General features: G+C 37.3%; 3 protein-coding genes across 4 annotated transcripts; all 3 read left to right on the forward strand.

Annotated features, from left to right (window-relative positions):
• Window positions 1-634: 634 nt before the first annotated feature.
• vps11 (VPS11 core subunit of CORVET and HOPS complexes) lies at window positions 635-10,671 on the forward strand. The gene is made up of 16 exons (XM_073816027.1): window positions 635-809; window positions 1,040-1,188; window positions 1,492-1,627; window positions 1,766-1,929; window positions 2,045-2,292; window positions 2,365-2,566; window positions 2,736-2,887; window positions 3,436-3,622; window positions 3,712-3,855; window positions 5,796-5,993; window positions 6,082-6,243; window positions 6,350-6,483; window positions 6,699-6,901; window positions 7,003-7,174; window positions 7,401-7,623; window positions 10,058-10,671. The coding sequence occupies exons 1-16, from the start codon at window positions 668-670 to the stop codon at window positions 10,223-10,225; spliced, it is 2,784 nt and encodes a 927-aa protein (XP_073672128.1). The 5' UTR covers window positions 635-667; the 3' UTR covers window positions 10,226-10,671.
• Window positions 10,672-11,151: 480 nt separating this feature from the next.
• Window positions 11,152-14,839, forward strand: ift46 (intraflagellar transport 46 homolog (Chlamydomonas)). Of its 2 annotated transcripts, none has more exons than XM_065256513.1 (12): window positions 11,152-11,286; window positions 11,783-11,876; window positions 11,960-12,036; window positions 12,119-12,270; window positions 12,541-12,615; window positions 12,797-12,890; window positions 12,999-13,127; window positions 13,220-13,338; window positions 13,416-13,482; window positions 13,562-13,622; window positions 14,276-14,361; window positions 14,527-14,839. In XM_065256513.1, exons 1-12 carry the CDS (start codon window positions 11,263-11,265, stop codon window positions 14,617-14,619), a joined length of 1,071 nt encoding a protein of 356 aa, XP_065112585.1. In that variant the 5' UTR covers window positions 11,152-11,262; the 3' UTR covers window positions 14,620-14,839. The 2 variants fall into 2 exon arrangements, with proteins under 2 accessions (XP_065112585.1, XP_065112594.1); XM_065256522.1 differs by having other exon boundaries at window positions 11,176-11,286; window positions 12,122-12,270.
• A 2,225-nt stretch (window positions 14,840-17,064) lies between these two features.
• LOC135740764 (uncharacterized) lies at window positions 17,065-22,256 on the forward strand. The gene is made up of 7 exons (XM_065259290.2): window positions 17,065-17,579; window positions 17,765-18,088; window positions 18,191-18,448; window positions 18,612-18,749; window positions 19,140-19,172; window positions 19,260-19,291; window positions 20,684-22,256. Exons 1-7 carry the CDS (start codon window positions 17,531-17,533, stop codon window positions 21,014-21,016), a joined length of 1,167 nt encoding a protein of 388 aa, XP_065115362.1. The 5' UTR covers window positions 17,065-17,530; the 3' UTR covers window positions 21,017-22,256.
• The last annotated feature ends 1,166 nt before the right edge of the window (window positions 22,257-23,422 follow it).

The following is a 23,422-nucleotide window of genomic DNA, read 5'->3' on the forward strand; positions in this document are numbered from 1 at the left end:
ATATGTCTTTAAAAAGAAATATAATAGAACCGTACATTTTTGTATTAATATGGAATATTTGATTTATGAATGCTTGTTTTGCTATGCATGTAATATTGTTGTAAACCTTATTTTGACAAGAGGCCATGTTTATAACGTTTACTAATAGATTAACTATTCTAATAATAAAGTGATTTGTGTTGTATATGTACAAACTTTAAATAACACTGGCCTTTAGTATGAGAAAACAAGCAAATAACAACAGGTGTGTTCGACTTTATGCAACGCTGCGCAGATGATCAGGTAGACATCAGAATACCACGAGAGCGATGTTAAAGCCTATGGAGCATTCTGCTCTCGAATCACTCTCGCGGTATTTTGATGTCATTAGTTGTTTAGTCTGTGCAGCGCCGTACAAAATGGACCACGCATTAGGCTTGTTCATCTTTATGTGTCGCCGAAAGAACTTACAGGCGAATGACGTAAAAGTATCGCGAGAGCGATTGAGAAATCATACGGAGAAGTCTAATTTCACCTCGCTCTCGCGGTGCTTTGTCGTCATCTGCCTGCCATTTCTTTCGGCGCTGTATTAAGTCGAACGCACCTATTACTGCACGATCAGCCTGTCTTTGATCACATGACCGTGCTGTAAGTCACATGATAGTGCTAAACAGGAATCGCTTGGAAAATGTCTGCGTTCTTACAGTGGAGACGATTTGCGTTTTTCTATAAAGAAACCGTAAAGGATCCGAGCGACAATGGGAAAAATTTCCAATTACCGATGGGCATATCGGCATGCGATTCAGGCCGAGGACACATTGTGCTTGGAGATATCCTTATTATAATGCTGAAGATTTGCTTGTCACTTGATATTTACGATGACACTGTCAAACAGTAATATAAATACTAACATGTTTTTCGTAATTATACCCATATAAGCAAGGTTAATACGCTTTTTTTGCAAGCAAGCAAGCAGACTACACATTTGCATGTGTACATTTGTAAACGTGTGTGTGTGTGTGTACTTAAATATGTAATTTCTTTAACTCATTGTATGCACATATGGATGGACAGATTTGGTTTTTAAGCCGCTCTCTTCAGCTCTCCAGCTTTCAAGGTTATAAACTGAGTGTGACACACCTCTATCAGCTGAAACAACACAATATTCTCGTGTCAGTTGGTGAGGATGAGCATGGCATTAATCCTCTGGTAAGCATAACCACAGGGGCTTTAATCTCAATACTTAGAGACCTCACACTCAAATTTTTACCTAGTAAAATATTCTTGTGGTTGGCATAGCTAGAAAGCTTTATATTTGTTATAAAAAATATCCAAACACTAAGAAATAGTGAAAAAAAATTATTGTTTGTTTTGTCTTACTCATTTTGAGGGCCCCTGGTGGCATCTGCCCACTGGTTGAGAAACACTGTTGTAAAGCTAAATTTGAAATTTGCAGGTGTAGGTTTGTATATATGTTGGTTAGTGAATGTATGTTTTTTGTGTGCACATTAGGTGAAAGTTTGGAACCTTGATAAGAAGGACAGCGGCAGTCCTCTGTGTACCCGAATCTTCCCTGCCATTCCTGGAAACAAACCTACGGAAGTGTCTTGTCTTAGTGTTCATGAAAACCTCAATTTCATGGCCATAGGTGGGAAGATTTTTATCATCTACACATGGCTCTCTATTAGTAAATATGAACAAATAGCAATGGTTGACAGGAAAGAGCATTCGTAAATTTCATATTCCCTATTAAATTTCTTGATTACTATTTCTGTTGAATGTTCAGGTTTTACAGATGGCAGCATTGTGCTGACAAAGGGTGACATCACCAGAGACAGACACAGTAAAACTCTTAGCTTCCATCAGGACAACTCTCCAATCACAGGCCTGGCTTTTCGGCAAGTTGGCAAAATCACGCACCTGTTTGTTGCAACCTTAGATAAAGTGCAGGTATATCTCGAATGTCTTTTCCATACATTTGTAAAGAAAACTTTTTGTGATATTCAGATCAAAATGTTACAGAATTAACAACAGGGTTCATATTTATGCTGATGTGTGTCGACAGTGTTACACATTGTCGCTGAAAGAGGTCCCACATTTAGAATTGGACACGCATGGCTGCGCTCTCCGCTGCACTGCGCTCACTGACCCATCGCAGGACTCTCAGTTCATAGTGGCCGGAGATGACTGCGTGTATTTGTACCAGCCGGATGAAAGAGGACCTTGCTTTGCTTTCGAAGGCCATAAGGTTCAAGCTCAGTGGCACAGAGGATACCTACTGCTGCTCACCAAAAACGACAAGTCACCTAACCAGTAGGACATTTCTTTGTGTAAATCATGAATGGTTTTCAACTTTATTACTTCCTAAATATGTTTATCATACAGATCTGAATATGGCAGCGGAGAGACATCACCCGCAGCAAAGCACATCCTTACCATATACGACCTGGACAACAAGTTCATTGCATATAGTGCTGCATTTGATGATGTCATTGACATCCTGTCTGAGTGGGGCTCATTCTATGTGCTTACGAGAGACCGAACTATGTATACACTGCAAGAAAAAGACACACAGACAAAGTTAGAGGTAAAATATCTTTTTTTTTGTCCCTGTAATATTATATTAATATAAACATTTTACAAAGAATATTTTTGGTAAGACTGTATTGTGAGGTAAAATTATCTTTTTTGACCAATCATAATAAATGCGATATGATTAATATTTGTTGTTATCTGACTATTATCAATGTTTTTAGATGCTGTTTAAGAAAAACCTGTTTGTGATGGCTATTAACCTGGCTAAAAGTCAACACCTGGACAATGATGGTCTGTCTGAGATATTCAGGCATTACGGAGACCACCTCTACGCCAAAGGGGATCATGATGGAGCTATTCAACAGTATATTCGGTAGGTGTTTGATAGTTTTTGTTTTGTAATCGAGAAACTCCAAATTATCAGAATATGGTTTTGACAGACACTTTTATCCAAAGTGACTTACGGTACATTCACACGGGGCGTCAGCGTTAATGCTTGACAGACGGAGGGCGTGTTTGAAGCATGGCCAACAGCCGATCACAGTGGCCGCAACAAGTGCTCTTCTATTCTCTGGTCTTGCGTGAACGTAATTGGCTGGCTCTGCACTAGGTTATTTGCATAAGATGATCTGATTGGCTGACGCATGCATTGGCACTTAAAAATTTGAGGAATGTTCAACCTCAGCAACGGGATTGATGCAACGCCGACGGATCCACGATTCAGTTCGACAATGCATGACATCACCCATTCAAAGTAAATGAGAAGCGTCAACCCTGGAGCCCCGTGTGAATGTACCGTTAGTGTGCATTCAACCTTTACATTTTCATCAGTATGTTTATTCCATGGGGATCAAACCCATGAGCTATGCATTGCTAGTGCAATGCTTTACTAATTGAGCTATTGGACTAATTGTTTTTCAGCACCATTGGGAAGCTTGAACCCTCTTATGTTATCCGTAATTTTTTGGATGCCCAGAGGATACATAACTTGACAGCGTACCTACAAGCCCTCCACAGGCAGTCCCTGGCCAACGCTGACCACACTACTTTACTGCTTAATTGCTACACTAAACTGAAAGACAGCTCCAAACTGGAGGAGTTCATAAAGGTCTGCAAAAATTTATTTGGATGGACAGTTAGGTTGAATACAGTTATGATAACTAACTAAAACATTCATATTTGTATCTCTCAATCTAGAGCAGTGAGAGTGAGGTGCATTTCGATGTTGAAATTGCCATCAAGGTATTGCGTCAGGCTGGTTATCACAGTCATGCTGTGTTCCTGGCCGAGAGACACATGCATCATGAATGGTACCTAAAGATTCAGCTGGAGGATTTGAAGGTGATAAACACCAATGTTTTACGTTATCATATGACCTGTCCATAGTTTCTGCATTTTCCACAACAAAATCTGCTCTGCTAACTAGCCGGTTGTTAAGTCTGACGTCATGCGCCACTTCCGGGTCCAACCGCTCACAGATGTCATTAGTCCCTTTCACACATACAGTCTTTACTGGTAATTTACTGGTAAATTGCAGTTAACAGATCATGTGTGAACAGAACCTTTCCGGTAAATCAGTGCTCCCAATTTACCAGTAAGACAGGTTGTAAGATTACCAGTAATTTACCGGTAAGCGCTATGTGTGAACGATAAATATAGGATTACCGGCATTTAGAACGGACGACGTCAGACCGCGCTGACAGCTTCGGGCCAATCATAATGATTTAAAACAGATGACGCGTTTACGCCCAGATTGTTTACGGACGTTTCCACACATGCGGTGCTTGAAAGTCGAGCACACCTGAAGTTTACGTCCACATTTCTTCACCAAAGTTGTTTAAAACATCTTACCACCTACTTGTCGAATTGCCGAAGTCCTTAGCACGCCCTATGTGAAGCCTATTGTGCAAAAAGTACTGTTGTTTAAAACGCCATCGGTTTGACGTCGCCTCATGCAATGTTGTTTGGTCATGAGCAACTTCGCGACTGTCAGAGTTTACCACAGACGTGAAAACAACAAAATACGGACCGTGGATATGAACGACGTGGATTGTTTACAAACACAACACTGAGCTCGCCGCGCGCCACAGGTACTTCCGCTTTCTCAACGAATTTACCGGTATTTTGATACTGATGTGTGAATGATGTCTTACTGGTAAAAAGACGTAATGTCACTGCGTGTGTGAACAGCACATTTTTGTATTTACTGGTAAATTCATTCTGGTAAATTCATGGTAATTTACCAGTATTACTGTGTGAAAGAGGCTATAGAGAAATCATGGCTGTAATACACTCGTATCATAATGAAAACTACCAAAAACACCCGATCCTAAATTTGATCTCCATAATAAAATCCAAGATGACCAGAAATGGATTTATGCATTATTCATATATAGCCGTCTTTGATTCTGTCTTAAATGTGTGCTATGAATAAATTGTCCTCATAAATGGCTGTTAAATGTGGTGGCTTGGAGCTGGACACAGTATTCCTTACGTCATGACTTAACAAGTGGATAGAGAGCTGCAGGGATGACGTATTTTGGTAGGAAAAATTCGGAAACAAGTTAGTTATTTAAAGGAGTAGTCCACTTTAAAGATGGGGTCCATTGACTTTTTATAGTAGGAAAAAAAATACTATGGTAAGTCAATGGGCCCCATCTTTAAAGTGGACTACTTCTTTAAAAGTGTAATGTGGGTTTTTTAGCGGCATCTAGTGGTATCTAGCGGTGACCAACCACAATTTTGCAACCAACCACAATTTTGCAAAAAATTGTCAGGAACTTTAAATGTCATCACACTAGGGCTGCACAATTAATTGAAAAACTAATCTGGATTACAATTACACATGAAACAATTACTTAATATGCAATTATGATTTTTGTCATAATCGTGCAGACCTACATACATCACACATTAAAATTTCACAAACAGTAAAAACATAGGCACAATTATCAGTGAACATGTTTTTAATGTTTTCAATAAAGTTTAAAAAGGTGATAAAAGCTCTTTGTGGTGATGATATTGAAGTTGAGCGACCTTGGTGTAGTTTGCTTATAGCCTATGGTTTGCTTTTAATTTCTAGTAAATGCATTTAGACCTCAAAATTCCTACAAGTTGTACATTTGTGAAGATAATCTTATATCTCTATTTTTTATGAAAATAAAAAGCCTATAATAATCCAATAGACTTTTTGTTATGGAAAGCTAACTTCCAGGTTGGCCTACAAAAATATATATATCTTCCCTGCATCTCTCTATACTGAAATTCCATTTTCTCCTCAGAATTATCAGGAGGCGTTACGCTACATAGGCAGGTTGCCATTTATTCAGGCGGAGAGCAACATGAAGCGCTATGGTAAAACTCTAATGCACAATGTACCTGATAGCACCACCATACTGCTAAAACGCCTCTGCACGGACTATCAACCCAACAAAGACTCTGCCGATAAGGACAGTCTCAACAATGCCGCAGGAAACAAGGTAATTAAGTTGAAGTCCTATTAATGTCTTTACACAACCTGATCAGATAGCATTTTGACTCAAGATTTGAATTCCTCACAAATCCCAGGCCAATCCAGAGGAATTCATTCCTGTCTTTGCCAATAACCCACGGGAGCTGCGAGCGTTCCTGGAACACATGATAAAGGTGGATCCGTTCTCTCCCGAGGGAGTTTATGACACGCTACTTGAGCTCAGACTGCAGGACTGGGCGCACGAGCAGAACCCTGAGGTAAACATGCTAGGTTCAGTCTGTGCATGCACTGATGTAACATGTATATTTATTGCCAGGCATGTTTGGAAACGCCTGGAGACATCTTTCTTTTATTTTGTTGCAGAAGAAAAAAGTCCTGCAGGAGGCAGCATTGTCTCTGCTGAGGAGTGACAACACTGTGTTTGACAAGGCCCTGGTCCTCTGCCAAATGCACAACTTCAAAGAAGGAGTGCTGTATCTTTATGAAAAGGGCATGCTGTGAGTGATTTTTTTTTAATTTTAATTATATCACTTCTCAGTTTTTCCAATGTGTCAGCAGCTGCAAGCAGTGCTGCATGCACGCTGCCCATATGTCTCTTTCAATGAGGCCATTGTGAGGTTGTCTCTAACTCTAAAATAATTTTCTGACATTACATTTAGTAAATAATCTAATAAAAGTCAGTGCATATTGACTGAATTGCCTTTATCTTCAGATACCAGCAAATAATGCATTACCACATGCAAAACGAGGAATATGGAAAAGTTGTGGAGGCTTGTAAGCATCATGGGGACAAGGAGGCTTGTTTGTGGGAACAGGCGCTGGGCTATTTTGCACGCAAAGAAGAAAACTGCAAAGCCTACATTAGTGAAGTTTTGCAGCACATTGACCAAAATAACCTGATGCCTCCACTGCTGGGTAGGTACAGACATGGTTTTCACAAGTCTAAGCGTGGCAAACACACTTTGAAACACTTTGTTTTATTTATGTGATGTTGCATGTAACACTCTGTGTTTTAGTGGTGCAGACTTTGGCCCACAACTCCACAGCCTCTCTCTCAGTTATAAAAGACTACCTTATAAATAAACTTGAGAGAGAGACCCAGCAGATTGAAGAAGATGAAAGAAAGATCCGACAGTATAGGGAGGAGACGGCGCATCTGCGTGCTGAGATCCAGGAGCTCAAAACCTGGTGAGCTAATTGAGGACATTTTTTGGTTTCCCACACTGCCACTGATAATCTCATACTTTCTGAGGTGTAGTACTGGCACGCATGTAGGAAATGACACATTGTCAACTGGTCTTTATCACAAAATAAATCCTGACATAGTGATCAGAGTCACCCAGTTAGACATTTCTTACTAAAAACCTTATGAAGGGGTTCAACAAATGTGTTGACAGTTGATTTTGTTTTTCAGTGCAAAGATTTTCCAGAAGACGAAGTGCAGCATGTGCAACAGTCCACTAGAGTTGCCTTCTGTGCACTTCCTGTGCGGCCACTCGTTCCACCAGCACTGCTTGGAGAGCTTCGCTGAGAGCGAGGCCGAATGCCCCACCTGCACGCCTGAAAACAGAAAGGTCATGGACATGCTGCGTGCACAAGATCAGAAACGAGATCTTCATGACCATTTCAGTAGACAGGTGCTTATTTTAATTATTTATTTAAAACTAAATAGTGTACAAGGGCTCCTAATATGGAAATAAAAAAAAACAAAGATGTAATATTAGTCTCTGGTTTCCAAGAATGTGCCTGTAAAGTTTCAGGTCCAAATACCCTGTAGATCATTAATTGAACAATTTTGAAAAGGCCCATTTTGAGGTGTGCAGTAGAGGTCTTCTCGGGTCCAAAGAAATGTACCCTACCCAAAATGACCCAATTCACTTTACCTGAACCCGATGTGCATAAATATATTTTTTCATAACCGACCCGAGACAAACCGGCAAAATTAGACCCGACGTTTGTGGGAAAAGGACTTGATGTGCACACCCGAGATAGTTTTGGTCTTTTTAGGTCCGTTCGGTAAAAACACTCATTTTAAATTACCCAAGACCGAGGGCGCTAATATTTTACCTACCAAGGAGGATTAGGGCCAAGCTAAAATAAAAAATAAAACCATCTCGAGATTAAAGTCATTAAAATGCGAGAATAAAGTAATTATTTAACGAAAAAAAGTCTGAATAAATATAATTCGAGAATAAAGTTGTTATTTAACGAGGATAAAGTCGTTATTTAACGAGGATAAAGTCGTTATTTAACGAGGATAAAGTCGTTATTTAACGAGGATAAAGTCGTTATTTAACGAGAATAAAGTCCTTATTTAACGAGAATAAAGTCCTTATTTAACGAGAATAAAGTCCTTATTTAACGAGAATAAAGTCTTTATTTAACGAGAATAAAGTCGTTATTTAACGAGAATAAAGTTAATATATAGCAAAAATAAAGTTGTAAAATCTCAAGAATAAAGTCTATATATATAACAAGATTTTTCGATTTTAAACTCTGAAAGCTTCCTCCTTCGTAGTAATGCCTTAAGACAGTGATATAAATACACTTCACTACACAATACGACTTTATTCTCGTTAAATAACGACTTTATTCTGGTTAAATAATGACTTTATTCTCGAAATTATATTTATTCCGACTTTATTCTCGTAAAAAAATAGCATTTAATTGACTTTAATCTCGAGATTGTTTTATTTTTTATTTTATCTTGGCCCTAATCCTCCTTGGTATTTACCAGACCCATGTCCAATTTAGGAGCTCTAAAACTTCTTATGCTCTAAAGCTTCACACATTTCCCCCACACAAAGGCCAAAGTTGATGATGACTTTTTTGAGGTTTTTTTCACACTTCCGACTTTTATGCTACAAAGATCTTGAACTCATGATGACCTCCAGGTTATAAATATATATTATAATCCTTTAACATTTATTATTAAAGGGTTTACAAAATTCTTCATTTTGAAGCTTTTGTCGATTTGTTAAACTTAAAGTCCTTATACAGCAAATTAGATTTTGCAAAAAAAAAACATGTTGGCTAAAATTTTTTAGTATGAGACATGTCTGTGTGTGATCTTCATGGATTAACAAACAGATTGAGCTTTTCAAGTGTGACATCGATTAATTCCAGGCCAACCCAGAAAACTAGTTTGCTATGAAAGTTGCAAGGATTTTGTTTATTTAATTAATTGTAATTTAGAAGATAAGAAGTGCTTCTCACATTCCCACCACACAGTTGAAACAAAGTTGACACAAAGTTGACGACGACTTATTTGTGGTTTCCACACTTCTGAATTTAACAGACTTTTAAAAAAAAAACTTGCTTCACTTTTTTGGAAATGGTGTGCAAAGGTCTTGGTCTTGACAAAGATCTTTTATTGACCTCCATGTTATAGAAATGTAGTATAATCCTTTTACATTTATTATTAAAGGATTTACAAAATTCGTAATCTTGAAGCTTGTGTCGATTTGTTAAACTTAAATTCCTTATACAGCAAATTAGATTTTACAAAAAAAAAATGTTGGCTTAATTTTTTTAGTATGAGACATGTCTGTGTGAAAACTAGTTTGCTATGAAAGTTGCAAGGATTTTGTTTATTAAATTTATTTTAATTAAGAAGATAAGAAGTGCTTCTCACATTCCCACCACAAGGTTGACACAAAGTTGACGACTTATTTGTGGTTTCCACACTCTTGAATTTAGCAGACAGACTTTTTTCAAAAATAAGCTTCACTTTTTTGGCCATGGTGTGCAAAGATCTTACTCTTGACAAAGATCCTTTGATAACCTTGATGTAATAGCAATGTAGTATAATCCTTATATGCTTATTATTATTATTATTATTATTATTATTAAAGGATTACAAAATTCATAATTTTGAAGCTTCTGTGGATCTGTTAAACTCGTCCCTTTTTCTGAATCCTTATACAGAAATAACATATTTGTAAAATATGCATGGCTAAAAAGTTTTTGTATGAGATATGTCTGGGTGCAATGTATGATAAAAGTTTGAAAGTTCATACATACTGTACATGTCATACAAAATGTATTTTCTTATTTTTCTTTCACTCATAGTTAAAATCGTCCAATGATGGCTTCTCGGTGATCGCTGACTATTTTGGTCGTGGAGTGTTTAACAAACTCACTCTGATAACGGATGCACCAGGCGGCCGGAGTGGAGCTGTGAATCTAGAAGCTGAATTTCAAAGAGATCTGCACACGAACACCAAGAGGAATGTTTGAAAGATGGACTGAATTTTCACAGAAAATTACTGCTTTAAAGTCAAATATCTAATAACTAGCTGTAATAGTCTTGGAAAATATGTGCGAAAAGTAAAGCTGGTCCAGAAATAGCTTAAGGGACAAATCCACACTAACTATTTGTCCTTTTGCAAAACCACTCCATTTATAATTACTACAAACTGAGATCAACATTAAAGGCAATGTTGGGGGTGGATACAAGAACTTGCACTTCAAGACTGTGTTTTTTTTTAATCACTGTATGTCTGTAAATTAACTGTTACAGTTCTTTCAGCGCTTAATTTATGTATATTTTATTAAACATGTTGGAAATGCTTATTACTTCAGAATAATCTGCATTGAAATGTTTTGCATCCAAGTCAATGACTTATTAATAATCAATGTCAAATGTCTGTTAAAGTGTAAATAATAAAAAAACTGTTACTGTTGACTTTGTATATTTACATCTTAAATGTTATTGAGAATCATATAACACATATTTGCATTTCTATTTTATGTCCAAACAGCACTAAGCAAAACCACAATCCTTCCTATGCACCTACACCATAGTTTCTAGCCACTTAAACTAGATTGTAGATAAAACAAAATGCTGAACCAGCAAGAAAGGTGTCTGAAGGCTGCATCCTGTTTGTAAAAGCTGATCTGTCTCTGAATCAGTGCTGTCACGGCTTTATAGACATTGAGGGGATATATGTCCAACAAAACTTAGGTTAGTGTGATCAATTGATGGTGCTTGCTTATAGATGGTTGTGTGTAGATCAGTTCAGGGGCTAAGCCCATGGTTAACTTTAAACAATACATTTAGACGTTACATTTTAACAGATAATTTTAATACACTCTGTTAAATTTGCACATTATATTAAACTTGGAGCAAAACGATTTAATTTAATTTCACCATAAGTCTCTGATTAGATGCTAACTATAATGCAAATGAAATCTGCACAAGGAGACCTCAGTCTTGCACTTCCGCTAGAAATCTCGCGAGATCAGTTTCCTTGGTAACGCTACACCGTGTTTTCATGGAGAGGTCTGAGCGACAAAAGGTTTGTTTTTACCCTGCAAATCTTTAACATTTACAACTAAAATGTTTGATAACATTGTTTGTATATGTAACAACATTGATAAGACGATAAAGAATGTGTTAAATAGTGTATAAAAATGTTTGCGTGGCCGATTTCTGCGAATTATGAATCTGTGCGTAACGGCACGTCGCAAAAACTATGAATCTATGCAGAAAACGTACTTTACCTTTTTTTTTTTGTCACATATTCCTTTAAAAGTTAGTTAGATAGTTACTTGCTGCATGCTTGTTTTGGTGTGTTATAATACGCTCTTAATTAGCTAAATAGCTAAACTAGCAGCAAACAGACTTTTACTCAAATATGTTCCAAACGTAGTGCGCTCCCTAACTTACCTACATAATATTTTAAGATATTAAAATCATTATAATGCCCACAAATACTGTCTAAGCAAATTCTGTTGACAGCTAGTTTAATTAATTATTATAACAAAAGATCTAATAATTCTTCATTGTGAAAGATTCAACTGACAGCCAACCAGCCATACGACGAGAGTTTTGAGGTGAACGCAGACGAAGCAGACAGTGTGCACACACCAACCCCACGACAGATAGGTAAGACCCACTGTTTACCACTTCTTCACATTTTAATGTAACATTTGCCAACTGTTTGCTATGCTAATGTCTCTGAAATGCAGCTTCAAGTAGGGCAGGAAGGCAGAAGCAAAGCACCATGGCCAGTTACACTGGTCACAAACTGGAAGACGACATTAAAGTAAAATATAATTCCTGTTTATCTTTTATTTTCAAAGGAATTAATTGATTGACTTAGTTTAAATACTTTGTGTATCTGAAAGCAGAGAAAGAAAGAGCCACCGTCTGGTTCTCGTGGCACTAATGATGATGATGAAGAGGAGGAGGAAGATGACGATGATGACGACGAAGATGATGATTCTGATGACACAGAGTCGGACGAAGAGGAAGGGGAGCCTGGATCTGCTTTGGAAGGGTGGGATGCCCTATTTAGGATATAACTGTCATCAGCTGGCACATTATTTATTTTCCAGGATGAAAAACGTGTCAATAATGATTTTGCTATTATTTTATGTGAAAAATATTTATGAGTTTGTTCCATAAGAAATTATTTGTTTTGAAGTATCAGTCATGTATTTATAGAAACTACTACGAGCATTAGAGTTATCAGTTCATCTTAAAAACAATCTACTATTTTATCATGGGAGAAAGTAATGTGAACATATATGTGCATGATTTCTCACAGCGCATATGACCCAGCAGATTATGATCATCTTCCTGTGACAGCAGAGATCAAAGAGCTGTTTCAGTACATCACACGGTAAGAAAAGGTCCTGCCACAACTTTATCCTACTTCAAAGATCCTACCACAAACTTTATCACGTTTAAAAATACATCTATACGTTTAAAATGAAATTTTCAAATAGATATGGACCCATCACTTATAGATCACATTTCACCTGGTTCTAACGGTTACTAATGATGTGTTGTGTTTCTTTAAGATACACTCCACAGACGATAGACCTTGACCACAAATTAAAGCCTTTCATCCCTGACTTTATTCCAGCTGTGGGGGATATTGATGCTTTTCTGAAAGTAAGTGACACCCCTTGGACCTAAGCATTTGACCTGTAAATGACCGTCTCCAAATTTCAATTTGTGCATGCTTGAAACTTTTCTGTAAAGTTTTTCTTTCATCCGTAGGTGCCGCGACCAGATGGCAAGCCAGATAATTTGGGTCTCCTGGTTCTGGATGAGCCGTGCACGAAGCAGTCAGATCCCACAGTGCTCTCCCTCTGGCTGTCTGAAAACAGCAAACAACACAATGCCACTGTGAGACTACGCAACACACTCAATACAGCATCTCATATGCATTTATACAGCTGAGAATAGATTTGAGAATGTGATGCACATCTTTTTCACAGGAAGTAAAAGTTAAGAGCATTGAAAACCCTGAAAAAAATCCCAAAGCTATAGATAACTGGATCGAGAGCATTAGTGAACTGCATCGGTCCAAACCTCCAGCTACCGTACACTACACCAGGCAAGAACCTAATGAATAACCTACCTGCCTTTTTGAACCTAGTCATTTTGTAACTAAAGTCTTGGGTGTTTCCACAGACCCATGCCAGACATTGACAGCCTGATGCAGGAGTGGCCGCCTGAATTTGAGGAACTTTTGGGAAAGGTTAGCAAGGGCGGTAATATACATTTTATTAAATTTTCTTATTTTTCTTATTCATTATACTTTCTTGCCTATGCACCAGGTAAATCTGCCCACAGCAGACATAGACTGTGATTTGGCAACGTATGTCGACATTATTTGTGGTAAGTTGGTAAATTTTTTATTTGTTACATTTTGCATTTTTTTATGCAGACGTTTTTACATAAAGCAACTAACAAGGTCTGTAGTGAACCTATGAGCTTGGTCACTAATAAATAATGCAATGCTTAACCAGTTGAGCTATAGGAAAAACATCAGTGGCGGTCGGTGACGACTTTTTTCGAGGGCGCACGATGCAAAGTTCGTCACAACATGTATGATGCCCGTCGTGTGTGGCGCGTCGAGTGAACCTATGCGTATCAAGTGTCTTGTCAAAATAAGTGTCTACTGCAGACGCGTCTAAAGGGTTTATGATAAAAGAAACACACGCGTTTGCCAGATACTCACATAATTTCATGCGTAATCAGAGTTTACTGTTAAGGGAGTGTTTTGCGTGTTTTTTTTAACGTGAGCGTCTCTTTTATCATAAACGGTTTTGACGCATGTGCAGCAGGCACATTTTGACAAAACACGTGATGCACATGGTTTACATGACGCAACAAACACATATTTTGAAAACACGAGCAACACACATGACACTCCGAACACTTATTTTGAATTTGCGCCTCTTGGAAAAGCAGTTACGGGCCGCCACTGCAAAACATATTTGTATTTAATACCAGTGTCGATTAATGAATGCTGTTGTATCCTCTTTTAGGAATACTGGACATACCTATATACAAAAACCGAATTCACTCCCTCCACGTCCTGTTCACACTCTACTCCGAATTCAAAAACTCACAGGTTAGATTCAGATACAAAATGGTTTGTCGTTTATAAATACTTTTTAGATCACGTACATTATCATTGTTATAATATTTTCGATGTTAAAGTTTGTGTTTGTATGTGTAACTTTACTTGTTTTCATCAATAATTTTCCACTATTGTTTCTCCTTTTTTTTGGATTAGCACTTTAAATCTGTAGAAGAGGGCCAGAAGTCTGACACACCATCTGCTTCACATACAGCCACTGCTGAAATAGAGAAACTCACTCTGGACTGAGATGGCTCCTTTCATGGCATGATGTGCATGGCCTATTTATCTACATCCTGTTTGTTTTTTTAAGTTGTTGTGTCAACAGTTTGTTATATGTTGTTATACTTTAAATTGTACTTACTTTCTATATCTTTGGTCTGAACAGTAGTATTCATAATATATCATGGCTGCAATAATGTTAATCACACGAACTGCATTTTAATAAAGATTTATTTTCGTAAACTGTTGATGGGAAATGTGTCACTCAAAATATTATATGATGTAAAATGACAAGTTATTTGTGAGTTATTTGTTCATTTCCATTTGTTAACCAAGTGTGGTGTTGCAGTGCAGGATGGCATCATAACCTGTGTTTATCATTCTTAGTAAATGTGATCCTTGACCACAAAACCGGAGTTTAAATTGAGATCTGAAAGTTGAATAAATTCCCTGCTGAAAAAACCAGCATACCAGCAAGACCAGCATATGTTGTGTTTTGGTGCTGGTTTGCTAGTGAACACCAGCTAAACCAGCATCAAACCAGCACCAGCTAAACCAGCATTAGCACCAGCATCCCATGCTGGTCATACCAGCATATGTTGTGTTTTGGTGCTGGTTTGCTAGTGAACACCAGCTAAACCAGCATCAAACCAGCACCAGCATTAGCACCAGCTAAACCAGCACCAAACCAGCATTAAGCGGAAGTCCACCCTAAAACAACATTATGCTCCAACACTATATTTCATGCCATATATGTAGTTGATTGTGCTGCCATCAAATGTACTAACTCCATATAAAAAATTAAAGCTTTTAACTGCTACAGTTACAGTGATTTGACGCGTCATCAAATCACCGGAAGAAAAATGCACGACTACATTAATTCTGAATGTTCTAAATGGGGGCGGGTCTTGAGGCGAGATGATTGACAGTAGATGATAACGTTTTTGATTGACAGCTGCACAGGAGCTAACGTTAGCTTGCTTTGCTCGTGTATATAATAACAACAACATGATAATAACTTTCTACGTAGTATGTTTACCGTAGTTACACAAAACAAGCAACAACTAAGCCAAATGATGTTTTAGATATTTTAACAATTTTAAATTACCTGAGTCCGCGGAAAAACTGGGCTGAAAACAGTACTCAAAATCTTCCTGACGAAAGTGCTGGCTGCATATTCAAAGTAGTGTAGTGGTGGGTCAGCTGAGGGTCGCGTTGATGTCAACAATAAAAACTCCCGGTGGCCTGAATTTGTTGTCCTTACATCCACATACTGCACAGGTTCTAGTCATCTTTTATCAAGGGCTTTGGTGATTTCCCCCTCAGAGACGGTTGAAGCGGAGTTACTCTTTGGATGGGTTCGTCTGCCGGCTAACTTCAAGTTGACTTGAGTTGATTTGAGAGCTAGTTGAGCGGTAAAAGAAGTTATTAGGCTTGTTCAACTTCATGTGGCGTTGCAAGAATCGACAGCGGGATGACGTCAAAGTACCGCGAGAGCGATTCGCGAAATCATACGGAGGAGTTTGCTTTTAAATCCCTTTCGCGGAACCTTGACGTCATCCAGCTGTCGGTTCCTGCGGCGCCGCATGAAGTCAAATAAACCTGACGACTGCATCGAACAGTGGTTAGTGGGTGGAGCTAATGACTCAGTTTCGCGCAGGGCATTCTGGTTAATTGTGTCCATTAAAGAACGTTACGAAAATTCAGCTTCAATACACTATCTAATAATCGAAATCTAATAATCGAAATCGTGCAAATTTATTTATTTTTCCTCATGTATAATGCAAAGTGGACATAAATTACCCGTGATAAACAGGCTAAAATGTCTAGATTGGACTTCCCCTTTAGCACCAGCATCCCATGCTGGTCATACCAGCATATGTTGTGTTTTGGTGCTGGTATGCTGTAACCACCAGCTAAAACAAGATAGTTTGATGCTGGTTTTTTCAGCAGGGTTTACATCCAATTAATGTATGGTTTGTAAGGATACAACGATATGAAAATCTGGAATCTTAGGGTTCGAAGAATAATCTCCTTTAAATTCCGAATGAACTTTTTAGCAACTGCATCCACTCACAAAAAAGTTTTTGGATGATAACGGTAGAAAAGTTACAAAGTATCCTCATGTAATGATCTGACAAATTTGATACAATGTATTCTGCCCTACAAAGCGCAGTAACTACGCATTTGGTCAAAATCGAGTTAAGGGTTGAAATGGGCTTTGTGAGATCTGTTGTGTCTTGTGAAAAAGTCTCCTGGTTCAATTTTGTCGCATTTCAGAGAAACGTGCGTGCCACAATTGCAGTAACATGTTTGACTGGCTGGTGTTAAAAAACTTGAGGGCATTTTTCTTGGTTTCAGTGTTTGCCTGGTTACTGCACTTAGCCTTTGTAGGGCAGTATGGTTGGCTATTGCTAAAATTATACCCAAGTTACCAAAAGACCACAGTTTTGTGGTCCTGAAATCTTTTTTATAACATCTCCCCACATATAAACACATTTATCGTTTGGGTTAACAGTCATTGCATTTGCATGAAAACCATTGACATGTTTTAACACTTATGTGTGCCATTTAATTACCAAACCTCTAACAGATGCAATTCAGTATCACAACACAAGCGTTTTAAACGTTGTACTGAACCACAACAACTGTCCTCTATGTTTGGTGTTTTGCTATGACACATGACATGTACATGAAGTACATGAAGTTAATCTTAACAAGAGCAGCCCCGTCCGCCTACACTTTGTCTTACCCTTTATCTTCCTGTTGTGGTTTTCAGTGGATGATGATTCTGGGGGGGAAGGTTTCATTTGTCAAACTGCAAGTGAAGCGCATCACACGTACAACATCTAGATGCATTTATGGAGACTTTAATTTATTAGTTACACATGATAATAAAATGTTAATTTAGCTGGATAAGACGGCGGCCTTGCTCACAATGCCTAGATGTTATGTTCATGTTTGTCTCTTTCTGTTTACTATTTTTGGTAAGTACGGTTGATCATTTTATCTTGCCTTCATTCTGATTTTTTATTATTTTTAAGCTATGCATTGTTGTTTTTTGAGATACATGTTTTAAAAGCTATAGATATGCTGTTCATATATGTACTTAAATTGTTTCCACATGAGAATATATATGTATTTTATTATATGATACACATTGTTTTGACAGTGAGAGAAACTCTTGGAGTCACAGTGCAGACAGGATTATACAGTCGAGTTGAGCTGACAGGAGAAAACCTGGATAATCATACTGACCTGGAGTCAGTGGAATGGATCAACCTAAACAAATCCTGTCTTTGTCTTAACTTTGTTAAACAGAATGGTAACATAACAAACTACAGTCAATGCTGTGGAAAAGCTCATTACTATTTGAGCAATAACACTCTCATTTTAGAGAATGTGACAGCACAGGTTGAAGGAGTCTTTATGGGAAAAACTATATTTAATAAAAGTGGAATTACAAAGCAATTCAACATTACATTATATATTGTATGTAAGTCAAAATATTCTTGTGCTATTTCATATGCAATATATTTATTGTACAATCAACACTGATCTCATTGCAGTGTATGTTTTGTTCACAATTCATTTTAAGATCCACCAAATGCAACAGGAATTGGGGTCACCTGGACGTCCAACACATCAGTGTCTCTCACATGTGAAGTGACCGCGACATTTACACACATAATGTGGAAGAGAGAAGATTCTCCCATTCTAGAAGACACCAGACACTCATTGAGCGAAAACAACCAGACTCTAAACATCAGCAATATGACCAGTTCAGATGATGGAAAATACAGTTGTGTGGCGACAAATGCATATGGAAAATCAGAAACGCACACAAATGTTACCTGTGAGAAATGAGTATCATATTTTAAACAGAACATTAATAAAACCTATTACTTTAAATATAAAGACTTAATGTTTTGTTCGCCAGAAAAGTTGACTTGCACATATTCAAGACTGTGAATAGAAAGAAGCATTAAACAATGTTCTACTTTCATTTTTCTGTCAAGGGAAAACCACAACTCATCCCCCAAGACAAGATAACAGCACTTTGACTATACATCAGATTTTGTTTCCAAGTGGACTCTCAATCATCACCATTTTGGGGCTGTCTACTGTGATCTTCTGCATTATCAAATACTGTCACTGTAAGATTTACTTCTTTCAATAAGCCTACACACTAACACCTATACAGCACTCAACTTTGGTTAGGAGCCGCACCAGATCCGCTGACTCCGGCCTGGATCTGGTGCAGATCTAGCCCAGAGTCGTCTGCTGTCTGGGATAAGTGTTATTTTTCTAGACTTCTGCTTTATGCAAGGACTCCTATCTTGAATAATAGCATGTAATGTCTACAGCTCAGCATTAATTGTTCTTAAGTCTGCTACAAAAGTTCACAAAAAGACCAGATGTACTTCCCTAAAAATTCCCTACATAACCTTTATAACTAAAACCTGCTATGCATACTGCTGACTAAATGGATTGTAAAATGCTTTGTGCGAAAAGCTGATTTGTACGCACATTGTTTTGTGTTCTAGGCCGCAGAGGGGAAAATGACAAAGCTACAGCAGGTATTAAAACATTAACCAAATAGTTCAAGAATTAACAATATCTGAGATGTCATGAATTACAGTCTCACTTTGCGATATATTTTACAGGGGACGCTAACATTGACCTTCGAATTTATGAGGTAATGGACAATCAGAGTTCATAAACAGACAAATAAATGATTTTATTGCACATTAATGTATCATTTTATAATTCACTTGAGTCATATATACACAATATAACTGTACTAGGCCTATACAATAATGTTAAAAAGTGCTTCTCATTAAGTCTTTTCTTCTGAAAGTGTATGTTTAAATGTTTAAAAATTACTTTTGTAGACAAAACAATTTTACTTTAGATTTTTTTAATTGACTTAAAGCAAATAGCCAATGAGGCAATTACAGATGGGACTTATTTTAATATTGTTTCAATTCCTGTGCAGAGACCTCGAGAAGCTTTTTGATAAAATGACAAGAATAAGATTTTGCAAATTCTAGGCAATGGGTAGCTACTTCCAAAATGCTAAAATATAATTTTAATTGATTGTAGATGCTGTCAGAACATAACTCATAACATTCAATTGTGTCATTAATGCATTTTGCACAACAACTGCATCCTATGAAATTAATGTAATTTTAAATCCATAAAGTATATAACGTTAAACAACGAAATGACAAAAGCTATATCCACGTGATTAATTTTAATGTTCAATAATTATTAAAAAAATATGTTTAGATAAAATTATTAGAGGAACGGATTTTTGCATTAAATTTTCCCTAATTTGTGAGCATGTGTGATTCCGCGCCCCCGCCAACTTTGGCGTTGTACCAAGAAGATGAATCTAGAAATCTGATGTAACTTCGAGACATTTTAACCATACATTTTCTACACAGAGGAGATTAACTGCACGTTACCGCACTGTGGTTTGGAAATGTTGTAAGCGTTTCTTACACGTTTTAATTCCTCAGATAGCCAAATGCAACAGCAAAGCTCGCGAGCGCGCTCAGACGCTGATGACGTCTGCAGCTGCGCTGACTGCAGCGCCTGCCGCCAGAATAAACTAATGTAATATGATCAAAACACTATTAAAACGGCAAAAATCTCTGAAAAGTGACAAGGATGCAGCACATATTTGATAATATTGTGCATATTAAAAGAAAAGTAACAGATCAATGGACGCTTCTTTGATTTTGAGGTTGCATGCAAAATCCATTTGGCTAAAAAAACCAAGGGGCACGTGCCGGACGTAGGTTTACCGTTTATGTACAAAAGTGTACTTTCCGTTTAAAAACCATCTCAGGATGAAACCTTTACATTCTCAGAAGAAAAGGTACAGACCCTAGCAAACCAGCACCAAAACACAACATATGCTGGTCTTGCTGGTATGCTGTTTTTTTCAGCAGGGTTGTCACTTCTTGGCCAAAAGAAATGATTATGCACAATTATATTTGTCTGCAAAACTTATTTTAGAAATTTAAGCTTACACCTTCAGATCATAAGGTCTGAAACTCTTAACACTTCTCCTGTCTCCCAGGAAATACCTGGTATTGGAGAGGTGGTTCCTTTGCCATGCGTCTACAAAGACTTCATTAAACCACGGCAGGACCATCAGGACTCAGCTGCAGCAAAGCACGTTGAGGATTTTGGTTACTCTGAGATTGGACCAACATGCAATACTACAACTATTTTGTATCCCATCAGCTCAGATGAAGAGTTCAGGTCGTGTCCTGATGCTGGGGTAGAAGTGACAGCGGATAAGATTAATGTATCTGAAGCAACCCACATCAGCGACAACTCATCTAAGCTTGAGGAAAAACAAGCAGTACAGCTTGATCAACCACAAGATGAAGGCAAATTAGTCACTTAATCTGTTTCCTCTCTTGAACTTTATACTTGCTGTGTCCTTCCTGGTGCTATGGTCTTGTAGTCGTAATAAACACTTAGGCTTTGAAAGTCATGTTAAATAGATGTGCACAGTGCAAGAAGTCAGAAACAGTCCATTAATGAATGCCATAGACTTTGATTAAATAAATGCCATTTGGGGTATTTGGGAGAGCAAATGTGGTTTGTCTTGCATGTCAGACTCTAACTAATGCGGAAAGGCAAATCTTCATGTCAGCGATGTGAGGTTTTCAACAACATTTTATACATTTTGCCCACTGACTTTGAAAGCTGAATTGTGTGTCTTTTATTAAAGCAGGAGCAGATTAACATACTTTTTTTGCTTGTGTTAAGTAAAAATTCACTAATTTTTTATTTATTTTTTGTCTAAAAACTAGACTTATTTTCTTAGGTAATTTTGCTTATCCGGAAATCTTAATTTAAGAATTTGTAGAAATGCATACAGAAAACAAGACAAAAATACTACGTCATTTTTTGCAGTGTACACTTTTACCACAAAAAAGTGGATAATTTTCTTTAATTACCCAGAAACACCTGTTCCTCTCCTCCAGGTGCACCCATTTATTTATTTAAATATGCTGCCACCTAATGGTCAATCACAGTATCGTCATTTGCTATTGCATTATGTATTTGAGGACTGTGTGTTTATTACTGTAATGAATGATGTTGTAAACTGGGCAAAGTGTGAGAAAACTGGACATACCTGTTAACAAGATGTGAATTTACCTGCTCCTTTTCATTCTCTACTGAATTGAAAAAATTGCAGGTTTTAGTTTTGAATTCCTGTAAATTATTATTATAGTATTATGCAAAATTGGTTTTCTATTTAGTAAAAAAGTTGGAATGTTAAAGTTTGTGTGTTTTTAACTTTCTTGATTCTGTAATACCTATGATACTAAAGACATCTATAAACCAGTGCACTCTGAAACAAACATTGACAAAACTTACATTTATAAGACAAAATAATTTCTCGTCAGCTTGCAGGCTGTGAGGGAAACTAAACGTTGGCTATTTTAGGCTGTTTAACCCCAACTTCCTTTTCAGTGAAAATTATCTAGAAAATTATTTATGGAGTGGCATGAGAACTATGTGGGTGGCAACACTGGCGAGCACCTCTGCATGGTTCACGTGGGTTCAAGAAATGATATACATATTTGGTTTATACACTGGGGCGCATATATTTGTATGTGTAATTGACTTACCTAAACCTGATAAGACAAATACATTCAATTAGATGGTACGGTATATTTAAGTTCTCTATAGAGTTCTACTTAATTCTATGCCAAGTTTGAGCAGGGGCGAAAGTACAATTTTTCAGAAAAACTTAATAAAAAAAAAAAAAATGTTTGAGACAGAGATATTTTTGCTGTGGTCAGTAACTCACAAGTGTTGTCTATAAATACCAGGTGGAATTTGAAGCAAATGTAAAACGACTTCTGTATAGACCCTTTTACAGCTCACGTGATCAAATAGCCTGCGCGCGCATTTGGGCAACGGAAGTGGTGTTATTCCCCATTGGTTCTAACGTGGTAGCAACTCAGAAAGTTTATTAAAACGGTTTCTCAACATCAAAATGTCCCGTTGTTGCGTTTGGTTGCACTAATATAATATACTAATATACGTATATATGTATCTGGCAACTTTATTTTTGGCCATCTGCTAACGTCTTTTATCCACTCCACTATAGTACACGGATCTGGTAGCTGTGTTGAAAATGTTGATAAAGTCAATTTTTTAAAAATAACTTACTGTTTGTGTTGCTTCACTGTTGATTCTTACGATACTTCCGTTGCCTAAATGCGCGCGCATACGCTGCCACGTCATCATTGTGTACAAACAGTAAAAGGGTCTATAATTTCACTTTAAACATAAATAGCGCATTGTTACTTTTGACCCTGTCAGCAGGGACGAAAGTAACACAACAGACCCAGATAGATTTTTGTGTTACACTTGTGTTTAGTAAATATACCTGACTATGACCTTGTTTAATATATAACTGCAAACATATTTTTATTTTAAATTTCAGTTTTATCAAATGTTTCAAAAGCAAAACGACAGTACAAACTTGAATGGTTGAGAATAAAAAATGTGAACAGTAAAATTAAATTAAATCAAATTAGAATAATATACATTTCTGCCACTGGAAACGACATCAAAGCATCAAATAAAGTTGCAAATTTCAAGGGACTTCCACGGGTCAATAAATCTATAGAAGAGGCCCAGATGTCTTTTAAGTGCATTATAATAGACTTATTTCCTCAAACTGTAGACTGGAGATGTGTCATCAACAAAAAAATATTTTTCTCAAAATACCATAGAGATAATTTATTATAGCATGTTAAAATTGCCACTTTGTAGGTGTAAGCAAAAA

This window comes from Paramisgurnus dabryanus, chromosome 10 (genome assembly GCF_030506205.2).
Source record: "Paramisgurnus dabryanus chromosome 10, PD_genome_1.1, whole genome shotgun sequence".
In the NCBI taxonomy this organism is placed as follows: domain Eukaryota; kingdom Metazoa; phylum Chordata; class Actinopteri; order Cypriniformes; family Cobitidae; genus Paramisgurnus; species Paramisgurnus dabryanus.